Raw genomic sequence first — 19,044 nt, forward strand, 5'->3', positions numbered from 1 at the left:
TGATGGCTTGGACACTTCATTTCTTCAGATTATTGACATGACTAGGTAGGTGGTGCACACTAAATACAGTCAGTATAATGCAACATGAATCAGTCTGTATCATATAACAAGAATATGTAGAAGAATAAAATGATAGCCTCAAAGTCTGACTGATAGCCTCTGACTGTTTAATATTTGGCTAGTTGGACATGGGCTGGAACAATTGAAATTATGCATTATGTAATGAATTTATCAACAAATGATAAATACTACAAAACCATTTCACAAACAATATCCATTCCTTTTATTCAGCAATTATGTAATGCTGGAAAAATAGAATAAGTTGACAGTAAATAGAAGAATTGATATTGATAATAATTATGTCTGTTAGTGAACAAGATAGATTTACACATTTGAAATTGAATGTAAAGTTAATGTCAGATTCACAATCAGTTAATTGTCCAATTTTGTTTTTCAAGTTCACTGGACAATGAAGAGCCCTTGCAGGAAAGTTTTGCACAGCAGGACATTCCATCATTACTCCCCGTAAGCTGTGCCACTAATACAACCACCGCCACCACTACGAGCTCTGAACATTTAACCATGACCAACGGTGTGGACTATGCGACCAGGAAGCGTCAGCTAGAATTGCAAGTGCTGGAGGCCCAACTGGAGTACTACACTCTGAAAATGAGGAATGAACAATGAACTTCATATGTTGGATGTGAAATTGTATATGCATGTTAATATTAATTATTAAACAAACATAATTCTCCATATGTTGAATGGTTTTAATAATTTATTTATAAACTATATACTTTAGATATATATTCATGGAACAAAACTGACCTATTGATACATTCAGTGCATTTCTATGGTTACTATCTGATTAGTGATAGATGGCAGAAATTAATGACAATGGCTTTTCCATTATCTGCTACTAACTATATTTCATAATATCTGTCTCACGGTACATGATTTTATTAAATTAATCTGTCATCAATATGCTGCTCAGTGAAGCAGAGTAATAAATTCAGTTTCAGTAACAAATGAGCAGCATTCATCAAATGATTTCAGATGATATCATCATAATCAACTGTATAAAAATATTTAATTCTAAGATAAAATAAGATAACACTTTATTATCCCGGAGGAAATTCCTTTTGTATCAAAAAAGGCCACAAAAATATACACAATAATTTACATGCACAAAATAAATGCTGATGATTCAATACAATTAACCACATAGGCAATGAGGCTGAGTTAGTAGTTATTGCATGCATGAAGACTATTCAAACACATCTGTTGCATTAATAAAACGACTACTGGATGGTATGAAGGACTGTCGAGCTCTGTTTGTTTGAAGCGAAGGTAATCGAAAATGGCTACCAGATGGAAGTAGTTGAAAATGTTGAGATAAAATATGTGAACTATCAACTCTAAGTTTATTTGCCTTTTTGACAATCTGGCGCTCATAAATAAAGGGAATATACTCGAAAGACACTGCAGTAATTTTGCTGGCAGTATTAACAATTTTAACAAGTTTGCTTTTGTTGCGAGCAGACAGACCCCCATACCAAGATAACAAATTGTAATGTTGCTATTAACGCCCAGATTAAACAGTTTACTCATTAAAAGGTGTGGTTGGATGGTACTGAACGCGGAAGAAAAATCAATAAAGAGGATTCTTACATAGTTGTTACAAGTCTCAAGATGAGAGTAAATATTTTGCAGGAGGGTTAATGTTGCGTCCTCCGTCCCACGCCCTGGTCAATATGAAAATTGCAAAATGATCTAGCAAATGACGTACATTATCAAGTAACAATTTTTTGACAATCCATTCTAAACGCTTCATCGCTATCAAAGTCAAAGCAACTTGGCAACAGTCATTATTTACGGCGGGATAATTCCTTTTCGGAACAGGAATGATATTGGAAGTTTCCAGAGAGTGGGGATTACAGCTGAACTTATTTTTACCATTGAAACATCTTCTGACATATGACACATAGTTGCCCTCCACATTCTTTCAAAACAATACCAGGTAAGTTATCAGGGGCGCACGATTTGCTTACTTTGAGTTGTTTAAATGACAACAGAACATCACTTCTTGAAATTACTTAGTCATCAGATGAGGGTAAAGATGAATATATATGTTATCAATATCGTTGGTAAAATCACGATAGTCAAATCTGGCATAAAACCAATTCAGTTCATTGGCAAAAACAACATTATCTTGAACATCAATACACTGCTGTTTTTTGTTAAGCCCAATTACATACATGTTTAAAATCGTTCGTGGTAGACATTTTTTTCACTTTTAACTTTATATTCATCTTTACATTTTTCTGTTTTACATAAATCATCCCTTTGTATTTCTTTAACTTTGTAAATATTACCTGAACAAAATACTCGTTTCTTTTCATTCAATCAAGATTTAAACTCCTTCGTGACCCACTGTTTATTAATAGGATAAACTTTGATTGTCCTAAGAGGAATAATATTATCAACACAAACCTTAATGTGACAAGTACTGCGTTGGTTAGATCGTCCAGAGTATTATATGCTCCTTCAAAAATATCCCAATTTGTACACGCAAAGCACCCTCTCAGCTGATCCAGTCAGTGGTCCATGATTGAACATGCGTGATAACAGGTGTTTCCGACTTCAGCTTCTCTTTGTAGGTTGGCACAGGATGGGTAGCGTTATGATATGATGTTCCGATAGACGGTTTTACGTATGATTTGTAAGCGTCACGATTATTGCCGTAACATAGATCCAATGTCTTGTCCAAGAGTTATTGATCCCGAATTCACACTTTCGTTCAGCCACGTTTCGGTGAAGCACAATAAACAACTTTTCCGGTATTCGTACATGAATTTTGCAGACGCCACCAATTCCGTTAGTTGTTTTCGTAACGACCGCACATTTGAGAGCATCAAGGTCGGTAGTGGCGGTCTGTTCTTCCTTGCCCGTATTTTCCGTCTCAAACCTCCTTTTTTGCCTCTCTTGCGTTTCTTGACAGCAACATCTTCTTTCAAACACTCCTAAGGAACATCTGTTAGAGATTTTCCCGCCCAAGAAGAGTCACGGAACACCAAATGTTTGGGGCGATAACGGAGGGCCGTGACATCACCATGGCTACCAGATTAAACAACGCCAAACTGTCCGGCGATGATGAGTAGGGCTATCAAGCCGTACAAAACACTGAAAAACCGCAATCGGTTCATCACGCTCTTCAAATATTGAAGAAAAAATCACCTTTATTCAAAACCTGAACAACTTTGACAACAGAGGAAAACACATAAAAATAGCAAAAATGTATAAAAACGAGAGAGCCATTTCGATACGTGTCGCCACGGCGCAGCGCCACCTACTACACACACGTATAAGGAATGTTTCATAACTATAATTATTTGTTTGTCCCGTTTCAAACTATACTCGGTACAGATTTTCCTATCACCCAAGGGAACTCTCGAGTAAAGTAGAGTAATTATGGTGTCAACAAATATGGTTTGTTTACCTGTTGCATCGTGCCTGTTTGCGGGTGGATGAAGGGTGTCAGGAGCCACCTCCGACATGGATAGCCACTGTCTCCCAACAGGTGACAACCATGAGGCATTATTCCCCTCTCAAAAAGTACTCGCACACCACTTTCATTCAAGATTCGCGCGTCGTGTGTCGCCCCTGGCCATTTTCCGACGACATCACATATCTTGTTCTCGGAATCGAATATGAGTTGCACATTGAGTGAGTGAAAGTTTTTTCTGTTTACATATTCAACTTCGTGCTCGCTTAGAGCTTTTATACGAACGTGGGTGCCATTAATAACTCCATTAACGCAAGGAAAGCCATCGACAGCGTGGAACTGGCGTTGTTTTCTTTGTATGTCCGATCGCTGTGTGGGCATTTTGATTAACCTTCTAATCAGAGCAGGCTGGCATATAGCGTCTATGGTGTCAGTGATGATTTTGCTTATACTAGGCTGACTGATACCGAAGTCATCACCATTGCACATTTGCATTTTACCCGTAGCAAAGTAACCAAGAGTAATGGCTATCTTGATGTCGGCGTCTACGGAGAAATTTCTTTTCGTTGGGGAGGTTAACTCGTTCCGTATGAGATCTGTGACGAAACGAATGCCACCACTGTCTAGACGAAATCTCGTGATTAGTTCATCGTCAGTATAATTGTATATACATTCTTTTATAGGCGGAAAACTCTGAGTCTTCGTTGATTGGCGGCCATTTTGTTGAGTTAAGAAAAAATCTTAAGTGTCTGAGAGTGCTATGTGAGGACTCTTAACTTTTTTGTGACTTTAAGAGTAAAACTAAGAATAAGATGTTTTATAAATATGACTTTAGAAATTTCTTACAGTTAAGCATGACACCTAATTAATTCTTAGAAATTCTTATAGTTATGAATTCTTAAGCACTCTAAGAATATTTTATAAATACGGCCCCTGGTGTCATCATTATGTCATAGTGATTCCTAAACACATGCTCTGTTATCTATCGCATGGTGATAATCACTGGATTGTCTGGTCGTGACTCAATTTGTTTACAAACAACACCATAAAGTTCTAACACTGATGAAGAAATATATGCTCATGAACGTGGAAAGGATTTGGTCGCTTTTATTATACAAACAGAATTTGGGAAACGTACTGAAAGGGTGATTTATGATGGATAAATTAAGTTCAAAGAAACCGATTGAAGCTGTTTGTAAGGTAATAATCAAAGATTCCAATGCGCATGTGTAAATGCACGTAACACTTGTTGGGAACTTCATGACAGTCTCGTGTCCGTGTCAGATTAACACAACATAAAGAAGAAACAACAAACCTTCAAGAATCCTTCCACATTCGTTCTGTCGAAGATGGCCGCGGGGATGTTTGTTCTTCTTTTGAATGTTTAAAGAACGTAAAGCACCTGTCTATTTACTTATCATAGGTTTGAATGATAAAAAAAAACAAATGGAAGCGATCAAAACCCACAAAACTCAATAGTGTGATGGTACACATAGTTACAGTACATAGTTACAAACAGGAGAATGATTTATTTTCGCATAGTTTAAACTAGTTCACGTCACCATTGAGTGAAATACAAGATTTAATGTTCCACATCTCCCAACTGTACCAAAGGCATTATTAAAAACAAACACAAAATATAGTTGTTTTTAAATTTCCTGGAAACATCTGACAATGCCGAATGTTTTCGAATAAACACGTTGGCAATGGTTGCCAATGGTTCACATGGCTTCTTGTTATCTTCTAACCTAGATTTTCAGTGTCATTGTGATTAACTATTTCTTCCACATCAAGTTGCCCGTTGAAATTCTTTATAACGGAGATATTTTGTTTTGAACTTATTTTACCAAACGCTTCGTACTTCTTGTCAATTGATTTGAAAACTTTCTTAAAGATCTGTGGATTACAGTTCTTGTTTTCCAACAGCTTTTAACTACAATGGTCTTTAAAACACTTGAATACACGTTTTAGGGTTTACTAACAGTTTTTCCTCCTGGGTAGTTGCTGTTTTTTGTTAACTTTGTATATTTATATATTCCTTCTATACTATCAGAAGAAGTAACGGTGCATCGCATAAAATTGCATAAAAAAGTTATTTGAAAATTTATAAAAATAATCCTAAATAAATATGCAGCAAGCACCTAGCATGAAATTGGATGTCACGTATAACGGATGCCACGTGCACTTTGTGCACAATGAACTTACTCACTTTTGCATGCTTTTTGACACCTGAAGTTCACAAACTGATATTGAAAACTGAATAACGATTGATTATTCTCTAGACGCTGAATGTTCTGGAAAACACGTTAATTTCAACCTAAACTGCACGTACGCCATGCCACGACATGGTGTTTTCGTTAGTCCTTGTTTAATTGTTGACAGCATACTATTGAAATGTGTATGATTTTTTTACACTAGGCGTCGTGACCATGAAGAGATGTGGTGTAAAATGTCAGTTCACAAATTGTGCACAAAGTGCATGTGCCACACGCGTTACGTTTGGCAGTGTTTAGCCACGTTCATTTAGGATTTTTTTTTATAACTTTTTAAATAACCTTGTTATGAAACGTGACACTATTTCACAAAGGAACCAAAATTCGTGTGAAGTGGCTGACCACTGTTTGTTGTTGCGACTGTCGATGGTAAACATCATAACCCCTCCACACGTTTGAAAAGAAAAATTAAACGCCAACGCCAGAGAACAAGCAGTCTCCAAATATAAAATGAATAAATGGAAAATAAAATACAGGTTGGGGTTTTAAATTTATTGTGCGTTATAATTCATAGGACAAATATCTACCATGAATCTAAATAATCCCAATCTATTTTGATTTACTGCTGTGTAAGAATAATACTGTATGGCATATCCTCTCAGTCTCGATGTGACTATGTAAAGTGCAGACGAGAGCAGACTACGTATGTATCATTCAATTTGGTAAAGACAATCAATATTTCCAGTTCCATAAAATAAACCGTACATCACGAATTAGGACGTCAGCCAATAGACTGTGATAAACATCAATAACCACAGTTCCTACGACATCTGCAACAATGATATTATTTGTGGCAAGCCAGAGGAATATGTGTGAGCGACACGATTCATGGACACAACCTTCTGTGACCTACAACATCAATCGATTCTTTATTAGCTTCTTAAACATCTCATCAGTTGAACAACTCTCATCAGTTGAATTACTCATAATTATATTCGATGTTTCATTGACATCTGTTGTCGTCCCTACGACATATTGAACGCTTGTTCAATGAATAAAGAATACTATTGACTGGATGTACATTGAGTACAACGCACTGCCTGAAGGTAACTCCACTTATATCTCAAGTGGACGGATATGAATACCTGGACTGTTTAGACCATTTTCCTCCTAGTCGTAAGACATTCCATGACTTATCAACGTCAAAAATAGAACGTTAGTATTTTAGGTCAAAATATAATATAGAAGTCACTATGTGTTAGTGAAATGGTTAAACATGTCCTACATTCTTATACGTCATGAGCAGTAACAAGGCACACCAACATGAAAAAGGTCATGCATTTACACTATGCATTTGAAAAGATTCATATACAGCAGCAATATAACGTCATAATTTGATTATCTTTCAGATTCTTTTCTGAGTGTGACTTGGAACAAACAATCAAACAAGCAAACACTTGCACGTTATATAGTCGGTTTTGTACAATCTACTTTGCTTTCAGCAAAGATTTCTAACGAATATGGAAATGGTTTTGTCTCCTATATTTACCTTCTACTTCTATCTCTCCAAAGTGGAGGAAGGCGCACCCATCCCCGCGCACTCCCCTGGGCCGTTTTTGTCCCACGTGTTTCTATGCCACGGCAGCCATGTTTAAAGTATATAATAACCTTAAGACTCAAGTAACTGCGTTCAATGAAAAATCATTTATGTTTGCCTTTCGACCTTTTTCTTAAATTCTCTCAAAGAGGATACATATGATTGTATTATACTGTTGGATTGAGTGAGCTGAAATTGGTCATGTGTGTTTGCAAGATTTTAGAGATAGTTATCGGTATTCAAGAGAATATATTTGAATATCAACGTTCGGCAGTTCATTAGCATGAAACAAAAACTATAGCTTAATAAACATATGTAACGATAATAGTTACGTCCCCGTCCAACAAGGATAATAAACGTCACTGAACTTGCCAGAGAAGATTGAAGCTCACATGTAGCAAATGATTGTACGGAGAGACTAAGAAAGAAAAAGGCGGGACTTATCCCTTATATGCTGGATGCACGTAACAATGATAAGACTTGTCACCTCTCCTCAGACAAGCAAATATAGAGGGTGATGTCCATGTACTTGAAATGATGACTTCAATAGGATAGGCAATCAATACCACCCGCCAGGAATCAACAGAGGGACCCACAGAGCGACGCCTCTTGACCCTGTGGGGGCGTCGTCGGAGGTACCAAGAGGGTTACCGCGTAAGGTGAAGGCCTTGGATCAAACTTAAAGAAACGATGCATGTTCAGGTGTACGAGACATGGCGCCATCTTTACTGTTCACTCTTAGTGAGTGTGTATGGAATATCCATGCATTCCGATTGCTGCAAGGCAGCGTGTTCTGGAGATTTTGAGAACAATTTGATGTTTTAGGATATGTCGAAAATATACAGACTGATATATAGATTAAATCTATTTTGTGTATTCTATGTCATGTAGCCCCAGCAACGTAAATACATCATAATCATCATCATCATCATCTTTATTTCCTCCACTAGGAGATTATTGTGAGGATATTTACAAATTTGGACAGTAGATGGACATTTCAAAAAGAGATGTTAGTAATTAAAGAATGGGTTTGATTAGGAATTGCAAAACATAGGGGAACATGTATGATATCATGGATAAAGTATAGTTCATATGTTTGTGGCATCTGCATAATGCCTCTCACTGTCATTGTGAAAAGAAAGCTCTCTTTGGTAGGTGGCCATGATTTTCATTACAAATGATGCACTTAGGTGATAGAATAGGTCACAGCAATCAGAGTCAGATATTGCATCACAGGGTCGTCCAATCAGGTGCTGAAGGAGAGACTCGTCATCAATGCTACTTAAAGTCACTGTCAACTGCAGTGGGAATCTGTCTGTGATGACTGAACAGAAGTTGTCATAATGGTCCTTCAGATGGTCACATGATAACATCACGTGTCTCAGTAGGTCAGTGTACACAGTGTTGTACAGGTCACATCGTGTCTCGGTTTGTTGTGGAACTGCTACCCACACTGAAGCCAGGTGAGTATATTGTCAGATGTACTCTCTGTTTCTGGCTCGGATCTAAACTGATGCTGGTCTTGGAACATCATGTAGCATTCTGAATCGTGCAATGTCTGGGTGATTGCGAGTGCGTTCTGTCCATTCAGCACTGTATTTGGTAGCGACTCTGTGGGTAATTAGTCTCTTCCACTCGTATTTGCTTTGTAGAACGTTGATAGTCAAGTGCCGATTCAGAGTGTCCAGCAAGTTGTACTTCTGTAGGACATTGATTAAGTGAGGTTTGAAGCCTATCTGTTGATTGTTACTGTTATGAAGATATTGATAGAGTCTTCTGTGTAGGAGCTTCTTTGATAGGTTGTCAGGGAAGAGTGAACACAGTCTGTGAAAAAGGATAAGTTCACGCTTTGAGATCTCTTCTGTAATAGGCATCCAGTTGATCATACTGAGACACATATCAGTTCTTGTCCTTAGTTGGAAGTCTTGTAGAGATTTTGCCATATAGTGCCATGTTGTGGAGGGCTGCCGTATATCCTGCTGAGAGAGATTTTGCCATATAGTGTCATGTGGAGAGCTGCCGTATATCATGCTGTGAGAGACAGTATCTGCGGATATGAGGGGATTAACACCTTTGGGTTTTAAGCCAATCCCCATTAGAGCATGAAAACACGATTTGGCTTTTCTACAAGCTTCCTTTACAGCATCTTCATGTTTAAAGTTTTTGGTCAATTGTACTCCCAAGTGTTTGGTAGAGGCAGTTGTGGAGATAATATCGCCTGTTAGGCGCAACTTAAAGGTTGAGGAGTAACCAGCTTTGGACCCAAACACAATTATGTGGCATTTGGAGAGGTAAAGTTCAACAATTGATAATGCATTTGTCTTTCACTCGTTATGTCAGAAGTATTTGAGAAAATCCAAACACATATTTTATGCAGCTTTCGTAAATTGTCGTAAGGCTTTTGCTTTGTTGATATAAATAAACTATTGCGTGTAATTCTTTTCAAAGGTTTACATGGTGAAATGTTTCGTATTTTGAAAGATATCACCACGTATCAGCTTGTGTAAGAACTGGATGATTGAAAACTGAAATGTCCACGACGTCATCTGGAGTACGCGGAGGAGGTATATTAAGACCTGTGTTATATATAGTTTTCATAAATGAGCAGGTAGACGAAATGAAGAAAAGTGGACTGAGAGGCGTTTTTGTCAAGGATGGAGTAAAAGGCATCGTGCTGCTCTTACTTGTAGAAGATGTGAAGACTGTGGTAGGCATACAAAAACTTGACACATGGAAATGCTATTATTATGAATAGGGCTTAGCAGTTAACCTGGAAAAGTCAGTGTTATAGGAACTGTCTTCACATGTAGATTACTTAGATTTAAAGCATAGGAGACATTAGCACTACAAGCTCGATAGGCTTATTTTCCTATTTTTGCTTGGCTGGGGGATTATCCAAATATTTCTCTAAATGTACTGTATTTAACTGTAAAACAGCTTCCATACTGTCATATGGATTATGTATACATATTGTGTTACACTTATCATGCAAATATTTAAAAGAAACATATTGCATGTTCGTGAAAATTAATTTACATATGTTTGGGCCGCACATGATTGCAGCAATATATCCATTGTTATGCAGTGCTTAATGCAAAGAGATTCAGAATTGGCACGCTAAATGTAGTTGGTCACAGTTTCTAAAGCATTATTCAACATAAAAGTGGCTACTTGAGCCAGAGAAATACAGTATGGTGTTATGCCCAAACAAATGCCTTATCACGAATATTTTGCAAATGCCGATGTCTGAGCCATAAAGTATGAAATAAGCAGTTTCATTACAATGACAAAGTTAATACTGGCTTACGTAATTGTAAAAAATATCGTCATAATACCCAGGTACTATTACATATATCCCTCGCTAACAAACTTAAACAGAACTTGTGAAGATTGTTAAAAAGTTCAAAATCAAATTTCCCGATTAACATATTATAAATATTATATTCAGATAAGAACATTTGTCCCATCTGGCCTTCTGTACAAACGTGATTTTATATATGTTCTCTTGGCCATGTAGCCCATGATATTTTATATTAAACCTTTTGTTTCTGTTTATAGATGTGTTTAATATTTCAGACTCACTGCGAGTGATACCAAGACAGACATATATTTATAAAAAATAGGAGTTCGTGATTACTTTCTAGGTCCAACTTCGAAGCAGACAGTGGATATTTGCAGTTTTAACATATCTAAATAATAATTATATATTTGCATATGTGTTATGTAAATGTGATAAACAATGTGAAACGTAGCCTCTGGTAATTGTGAGTGAAAACTAATTCGTCACGGTCGACTGTCGCTTTTGTCGTTCGGTTCGATCACAGGCAAACTGTACAGCAAATAGGATTGCGCAAGAAAGAGAAAATGACCAGTCTGCGTATATCAAAGATTGGCAACCTCCTTCCCTCGCATCGGTTTGAAAAAAAATATCAAAATAATATCAAAATATAACATCGCCACCCATTTGTTCACAGGATTGTACAAATGGCCCTTACGAGGTCATTGCACTGTGATGCCAACTTCTTATATGCATGTTAATTAAATGATACTGTATTCTGTGAAGGGAAGCCGCAAAACCCTGAATTAACAATGTTTTAGAAAGATAGTCAATTATATCCTGGACCATTTATAATGATGATAATAGAATGCTGTTATCGGGATAGCACCATATTGCTGGTCGAGACGGGCAGCCGTCAATGCCCTGTGCCTCACAAGAACTACTGCATATGAATCGAATGCATTCTCAACGTGTGTTAGTTGTCATACGTGACTTGAACATAATTCTAAGTCCTTGGCTATATCCTTTTCATCATGTTGATAGTTAGCTTTCGAAAATCAAATCAGGTCATCCTAGTGTTAGTTAGTTGTCATACGTGACTTGAACATAATTCTAAGTCCTTGGCGGAGAGCGGAAGGTCGCGGGTTCGATTCCCGGCCTCGTCATACCAAAAGACGTTAAAATATGGTACTGGTTGGTCCCTGCCTGGCGTTCGGCATTAATGGGTACAAGAAGGACTGGTCGGCTTGGAGTCAGTATAATGTGTCTGAGTGGGGTATTCATGCTTCACTGCGGCATGGTACCTCAGTGAGCTAGCACTATAACACCAGCTTAAGTCTGGGCTCGTACAAGCAGCCCCACATACACATACACACGCATACACGTCGTTATATCAGCAAAATATTCTCCAGCGCGACGTTAAACCCAATTTCAGCTCACTTCACCTAAGTCCTTGGCTATATCGTTTTCATCATGTTGATAGTTAGCTTGCGAAAATCAAATCAGGTCATCCTAGTATTAGGTCTCGAACCCTTCAAACATTATTTGAAGCAATTTACATCTGTATATGAGATGTACGGAGTGTCACATCAGTTGTGGTACACAGTTTGATGCCAGCCAGCATTCGAATCGACATGTTTGTTAAGAAACTTCTTTTATGATAATGGCTGAAAGGTATGATCTGTTCGACAGTCATCTGCAACGTCGATGCATCTACATTGTGGTGAAAGTAACACGCTTAAAAACCATACTGCTGTATTGCCGGCTGTGCTAAAGCATTCAATGGACAATATTGAAATGAACACAGAACAATTTACAAGCTGGGACCAAAATGCTTGACGTCGTGGATGAAAGGCTTTCACGCTAAAAGCTTTAGAAATTACAAATTGGTCCCCATCAGTGACATTATTCATCGATTGCATAATACGTGTGTATCTCATCTGCATTTTCAAATCATTTTAAGCCATAAATATTCGCTGTTCATACATGCTCAATCACACCACACATATCTGTGCGACTATAGATATAACTATTACTCTTAGCTTTCATTTTCAACAGAAATGGAGCACGAGCAATGGGGTTCCCAAGTGGATTACATGATGACAAATCTTGGCTACTCAATTGGAGTGGGAAGCATGTGGAAATTCCCGTACATGTGTATGGGAAACGGTGGAGGTAGGTATGAATGTCCCCAATCCAGTTATCCGGCTAGTTAGGATTATTGTCTTGTGTATAACACATTTTACCGAATGAATCTGTTCAATGATGAGCTGTATGAACAACTTCATCATCAGGAGCGTGTGATGTCACGCACTGACATCTGAGGTTTGATGTAAGCTTCACTAGAGTTGCTTCCCTTAGTTTGAGGTTGATTACCTCCCTTTTGCCAGCCATGTTGTACCATGCGCTCATCAGCGACAAGTGTCGTTCTCAAGTTTGGAAGTGTTTTCTTTGCATTAAGCCTCGCACCAAGACGTAAGTTGATTTACAGTGTTACAGGATTCATTCCTCGTGTTCTTGTGATAATTATTCCATGGTATCTTCTGTATTTTATACATTTTGAAGAAACATGCATCTCCGTAATTTGTGAGGCTCTACATAGGTAGGGTAATGCTACGCAGTAAAAACGTACATCTGTGTACTTTCGTGAGGCTCTATACAAGTGGGCTTGACATTCGTATGATATATTTTATGAAACAATTTAGAACTGTGATGGCATTTTGATATCGCAAAAATGTTTTAATTGAACCAGTAAATTAGGCTCAATGTCTGGTATTGGTGTTGTTTACACAATTTAGTATAATTTAGCTAAAGGTGTGATTACACTCATCCAATGTACAGGAATATCACACTTATAATTCCTTTGTTATTTTACAGCTTTTACCACGTCACACGTGATTGACCTCATCATGCTTAGTCTTCATGATCGTACTTTTGGTACAAATAAAGGCAGTCAAGGTTAAACTAGCTGTTGAAGACTCTTCTTTATAGTTGGAGAACAGCATAGTAAAAGGTCTTGAATAGGAAAATGCAAAAGAATCCACGTCAGAGAAAAATGACTGAAAAGGGGCAAGAATATTATGAAGCTGAAGTTTGCGAATTACTACAGGAAGTTTTCCTCAATAAAGAAAACATTGAAAAGCGTTTCATTGAAGCTGAGAATGCTCAACGAGAAAATGACTTTGAATTATTATGGGAACTGAAAGACAAAATAGAAGGAGACTTGGATACTTACCTTTCTGTTTCTAGAACATTTGTAGACTATCTCAAGAGATGTGCAACACACGAAAGTTCACTAGAACTCTCATCTCACATCATGATTTCCGATGATCTTGCTAATAGAGTTAATGATACCGTGAACAGTTTCAAGTTCATAAAAACTGAACATGTTGAAGTTATTGATGATGTACATGTGTCGTCCAAAACTGAAGAAGCTTCCGTTTGTTCTGGAAGGAGCAGACACTCACGAAGTTCAAGTCGTTGTTCAACCAGCTCAAGTGTTCTTCTCGCTAAGAGTAAGGCTAAGGCAGAAGGTGCTCGAACTCGTTTACAGTTTGCTGAAAGGGAATTTCAGTTGAAATTGAAACAAGCAGAATGTGTGGCAGACTTAGAGTTACTTACACACAAGAAAGAGCTTGCTGTAGCAGAGGCAGAGCTTTCAGTGGTACAAGAGGAGATTGGGGAGCAAACGTTTGTCAAAGATCGTAACGTCACTCACGGTTACGGAGGAGAAAATAATTCCTACTGAGCCAAGCCATACAATTCTAGATGAAAACCAACAGTCATTCAGTGGAAATCATATTCCTCCAGGACATGTGAACCATGAAACAGGTAGATCTAGGAGCTTGGACCGTGACCTCTCATTCAATGTAAATGCTCCGGAATTCGTCCCAGTTCGACAACATCCGATGCCAACACAAGCTTCAGATCTCACAAGTTACCTTTTAAAAAGGGATCTTCTCAATCTCAGATTAACTAAATTCAGCGACAATCCTGCTGAATACCAAATGTGGAAAACAGGGTTTAGGAACATAGGAAGTGAACTGAACTTGTCTCCATCAGAAGAAATGGAACTTCTCGTTAGGTGGTTAGGTGTAGAATCTGGAAGGTATGCAAGTAGTATCACGATCGTCCAACCCTCATGATCAAGTCAAAGGACTCAGCGATTATGGGCACGACTGGATGAGCGCTACGGCAGTCCTGAAGCCGTTGAAGCCACGGTCAAGAAGAAATTGTTCAAGTTTGAAAGGGTCACAAGCAAAGACTATCAGAAACTGTATGATTTGTGTGACATCTTATGTGAAATAGAGTCCTAAAAGAAGATGAACACTTCAAGAATGTATTTGCTTATTTCGATTCATCAATGGGAATCAACCCCATATTGCAGAAGTTACCACTCTTCATTCAAGGCAAATGGACTGACAGGGCCTCACAGCACAAGAGACAGAACAAGGTTACGTTTCCTCCTTTTACCTATTTTGTGAAATTTATTCAGGACATAACTTCCACCTTGAACGATCCAAGTTTCAAGTTTGAGTTTCAGGATAAAGTTTTCCCCAGAAAGATTTCAGGTTCAGAACTCCAGTGTCAGTGAAAAAGACAGATGTTGAACAAAATGGAAATCCCTCTCCAACAAGCACGGCCACAAGCCAAGGATGTACCATATTGTCCCATTCATAAGGCGCATCACACACTGGGAAAGTGTCGCACCTTCAGGGCTTTTCCGTATGATGATGAAGAAACAGTTTCTTAGCAAGCACCGCCTGTGCTTCAGGTGTTGTGAATCGGACAAACATTTAGCAAACAACTGTACCCAGTTTATAAGGTGTGATGAATGTAACAGTGATAAACATTGCACTTCGATGCATGTTTCCTGCTCTCTGCGTGAAAAAGACCTCTCAAGGTACGGATTCTCACGCAGCGGGGAGACACAGGTGAAGGTTGCCTCAAATGCTCACAAGTTTGTGGTGGCAGATTTCAGGGGAAATCTTGGCGCAAAACAATATTGGCTAAAATCTACCCTCAAGGGCATAAGATGAATCCCATCCATGCTTATGTGATCATTGATGACCAGTAATAGAACTCTAGCAAAGCCAGAGTTATTGGACAGAGTTAGATGTGACATCTCAGACTCTAGCATATCTTTTATCTTCGTGCAATGGAAGCACTACAACTTATGGAAGACAAGCTTCAGGATTGGTGATAGGAGTCCATGGATTGTATGACAAGCTTTCAACTTCCTCCTGTTCTGGAATGTAAGCATATTCCAGACGTAAAAGAGATACCGTCACCAGATGTCGTCGCACATCATTCTCATCTTGAACATCTCACAGGCTTCTTCCTTCCAGTAAACAAGGATGTTCCCATTCTTCTCCTCATAGGAAGAGACCTCCAGAAGCCCATCATGTCCTCGAACAGTGCACAGGACCATGGGGCTCTCCTTTTGCTCAGCGTCTTCCTTTGGGATGGGTTGTTATAGGCGATGTCTGTTTGGGACAGACACATTCGCTCTCAGACCGTAACTGTGAATAAGACATCGGTACTGACCAATGGACGTCCGTCATATTTGGAATCATGTCCAAATAACTTCAAAGTAGAGAAAGAGGTAATTGAAGATGATATCTTCACTCAAGACACTATTGGTGACACAGTGTTTGAAAGAACCAAGGATGACAATAAGATTGGACAGTCAATAGAAGACCGTCTGTTCCTTGAAATGATGGATGCTGAAATGAAAAAGGGTAACAATGGAAACTGGACAGCTCCATTACCGTTCAAACTTGGCAGAACCAGATTGCCAAACAACAGGTCTCAAGCCGAAAAGAGAGCATTTCTTTTGGATAAGAATCTGAAGAAAAATCCTCAGAAATTAAAAGATTTCGTGGAATTCATGGGTGACATATTGGATAAAGGCCATGCAGAGAAGGCACCGCGACCTTCGACCTGATGAAGAATGTTGGTATCTTCCACTTTTCGGGTGTACCACCCAAAGAAACCGACCCAACTCAGAGGGGTCTTCGATTCCTCAGCTACATTTGATGGAGTGTCACTAAACAACGTCCTGATGACTGGACCAGATTTTACTAACAGTCTGTTAGGTGTGTTATTACGATTCAGGAAAGATAAAGTTGCAGTTACAGCAGACATTCAGAAAATGTTTTACAGTTTCTTCGTGAATATGGACCATCGCCAACTTTTTGAGAGGTTCTTCTGGTATGAAGACAACAACCCTGATGCCGAAATCATTGAGTATCGAATGTGTGTACATGTGTTTGGCAACAGTACATCACCCGCAGTCGCTACATATGGTCTCCATAAAACTGTCAGTGACTGTGTGGTTCAGTGTGATGAAGATGTCAGGAGCTTCGTTGAAAGGATTTCTATGTCGATGACGCTCACCTCTGTAGAAACCTGTGGAAAGGCTGTAAGTCTATTGAAAAGAACACAAAATGTCCTCCAGTCTGAAGGTCAACTAGCCTCCACAAAATTGCTTCCAACAGAACAGAGGTCATGAAAGCTTTCCTCAAGGAAGATCTCGCCAAACATCTAAAGACTGTGGATCTCAGCAAGGAACTCCTTCCTTTATGTCACAGTCTTGGATTAGCATGGGATTTAAACAGAGATGTCTTTAGGTTTCTCATTCAAGAAGATCAACTAGACAAACCATACACCAGAAGAGGTCTTCTGTCGGTTATAAACAGCCTATTTGACCCTCTCGGCTTCCTAAGCCATTTCACAGTTAAGGGCAAAATTCTTCTTCGAACTTGCACGTAAAGGCACAGACTGGGACGAAATACTTCCTCCTGATCGTCAGTGTGAGTGGAACCTGTGAGACAGTCTCTTAAGGCTGTAGAAGAGTTGAGTGTTTCACGTGCCTTTGTACCCATATCACCATCTGAGTCAGATTCAAGACAAGTTCACATTTATTGTGATGCCTCTGAAAAGGCAATTGCTTCAGTTGCCTATCTAATGGCTGTGAAGGATGGACAAACTCATGTAGGCTTTGTGCTGGGTAAGGCTAAAGTAGCCCCTGCACTGCAACACCATTCCCAGATTAGAGTTGTGTGCTGCCGTGTTGTCGCTGAAATTGCAGAGTTCATCAGTGAACACCTGAACATATCACTCAAGAATATGAAATTCTACACAGACAGCAAGGTAGTGCTAGGGTATATTGGCAATGATACAAGGCGCTTCTTCATTTACGTGAGCAACCGTGTTCACAAGATCAGACAAGTATCTACTCCAAGCCAGTGGAGTACGTTCACACACTTCATCAAACCCTGCAGATGCTGCTACGCCGATGTGTACAAGATATGAACTTTACAGCCAACAAGTGGTTGTCTGGACCGCAACAGTCACACAGGGACAATCCTGAATCAAAAGAAGTTGTGTATCCACTTGTGAATCCTCAATCGGACAAAGAAGTGAAGCCTAAAGTAGTTACAGCCAAGACAGAAGTCAACAGATCTCTTGGTGTTAAGAATTTCGAGAAATTCTCTTCATGGACCAGACTTGTAAATGCCATCGCACGGCTTAAGGATCTCGTTCAAAGGAAAAAAGGAAGGTCGTCTCTCGGCAGCAAGACTCTGTTCAGAACTTTCTATCTTCACAGAGATTTATTCTCCTAGAACTTCAAACGAAGTGTATGGTGCTGAAATCTCTTGTCTTGACAATGGTAAACCTGTTCAAAGACAGAAAGCCCCATCGCGCGAGTTATGTCCATTCCTTGATCAACATAGCCTACTCAGAGTAGGTGGACGACTCTCTAGGTCTAATCTCTCATCGGAGGAAAAAGCATCTATCATCATACCTGGTGGCAGTCATATAGCACAGTTGCTTGCTAAACACTTTCATGAACATGTCCAACATCAAGGAAGGCATCTCACAGAGAGGCGTAATCAGAAATGGTGGATTCTGGATTGTTGGAGCTAAAAGACTGATTTCGTCTCTTTTACACAAGTGTGTTCTGTGTCGAAAGCTGCGTAGACCTCTGGAACATCAGAAAATGGCAGACCTGCCATCAGATCGGCTCACACCAGGAGTTCCATTTTCATCAGTAGGTGTTGACACTTTCGGTCCATGGCAAGTTGTGACAAGAAGAACCAGAGGAGGCAGCGCCAATAGTAAGCGTTGGGCAGTTCTGTTTACTTGCTTAACCATCAGGGCAATACACATTGAAGTAATAGAGGATCTAAGCAGCTCATCCTTTATCAACGCTCTCAAAAGGTTCCAATCCATCAGAGGTAAAGTGACATTATTCCGCTCTGATAGAGGCACTAATTTTTGTCGGAGCCACAGATGATCTCAAGATTGATACTATCAAGGTTGAAGAAGGTCCAGTCCAGCGATACTTGTACAAGTCAGGATGTCAGTGGATCTTCAACGCCCCCACACTCTTCTCACATGGGTGGAGTGTGGGGAGAGAATGATCGGTGTGGTGAGGAGGATTTTG

General features: G+C 39.1%; 1 protein-coding gene across 1 annotated transcript; it reads left to right on the forward strand.

Annotated features, from left to right (window-relative positions):
• The first annotated feature begins 13,647 nt into the window (after positions 1 to 13,647).
• On the forward strand, positions 13,648 to 14,737 carry LOC124276870. Its single transcript, XM_046712536.1, is given in 2 exon segments — positions 13,648 to 14,280; positions 14,282 to 14,737. Coding segments are annotated over 2 exon segments (1,089 nt in total).
• Positions 14,738 to 19,044: the final 4,307 nt, after the last annotated feature.

This window comes from Haliotis rubra, unplaced genomic scaffold (assembly GCF_003918875.1).
Source record: "Haliotis rubra isolate DU_JTF1 unplaced genomic scaffold, ASM391887v1 Scf2141, whole genome shotgun sequence".
NCBI classification, from domain to species: Eukaryota; Metazoa; Mollusca; class Gastropoda; order Lepetellida; family Haliotidae; genus Haliotis; species Haliotis rubra.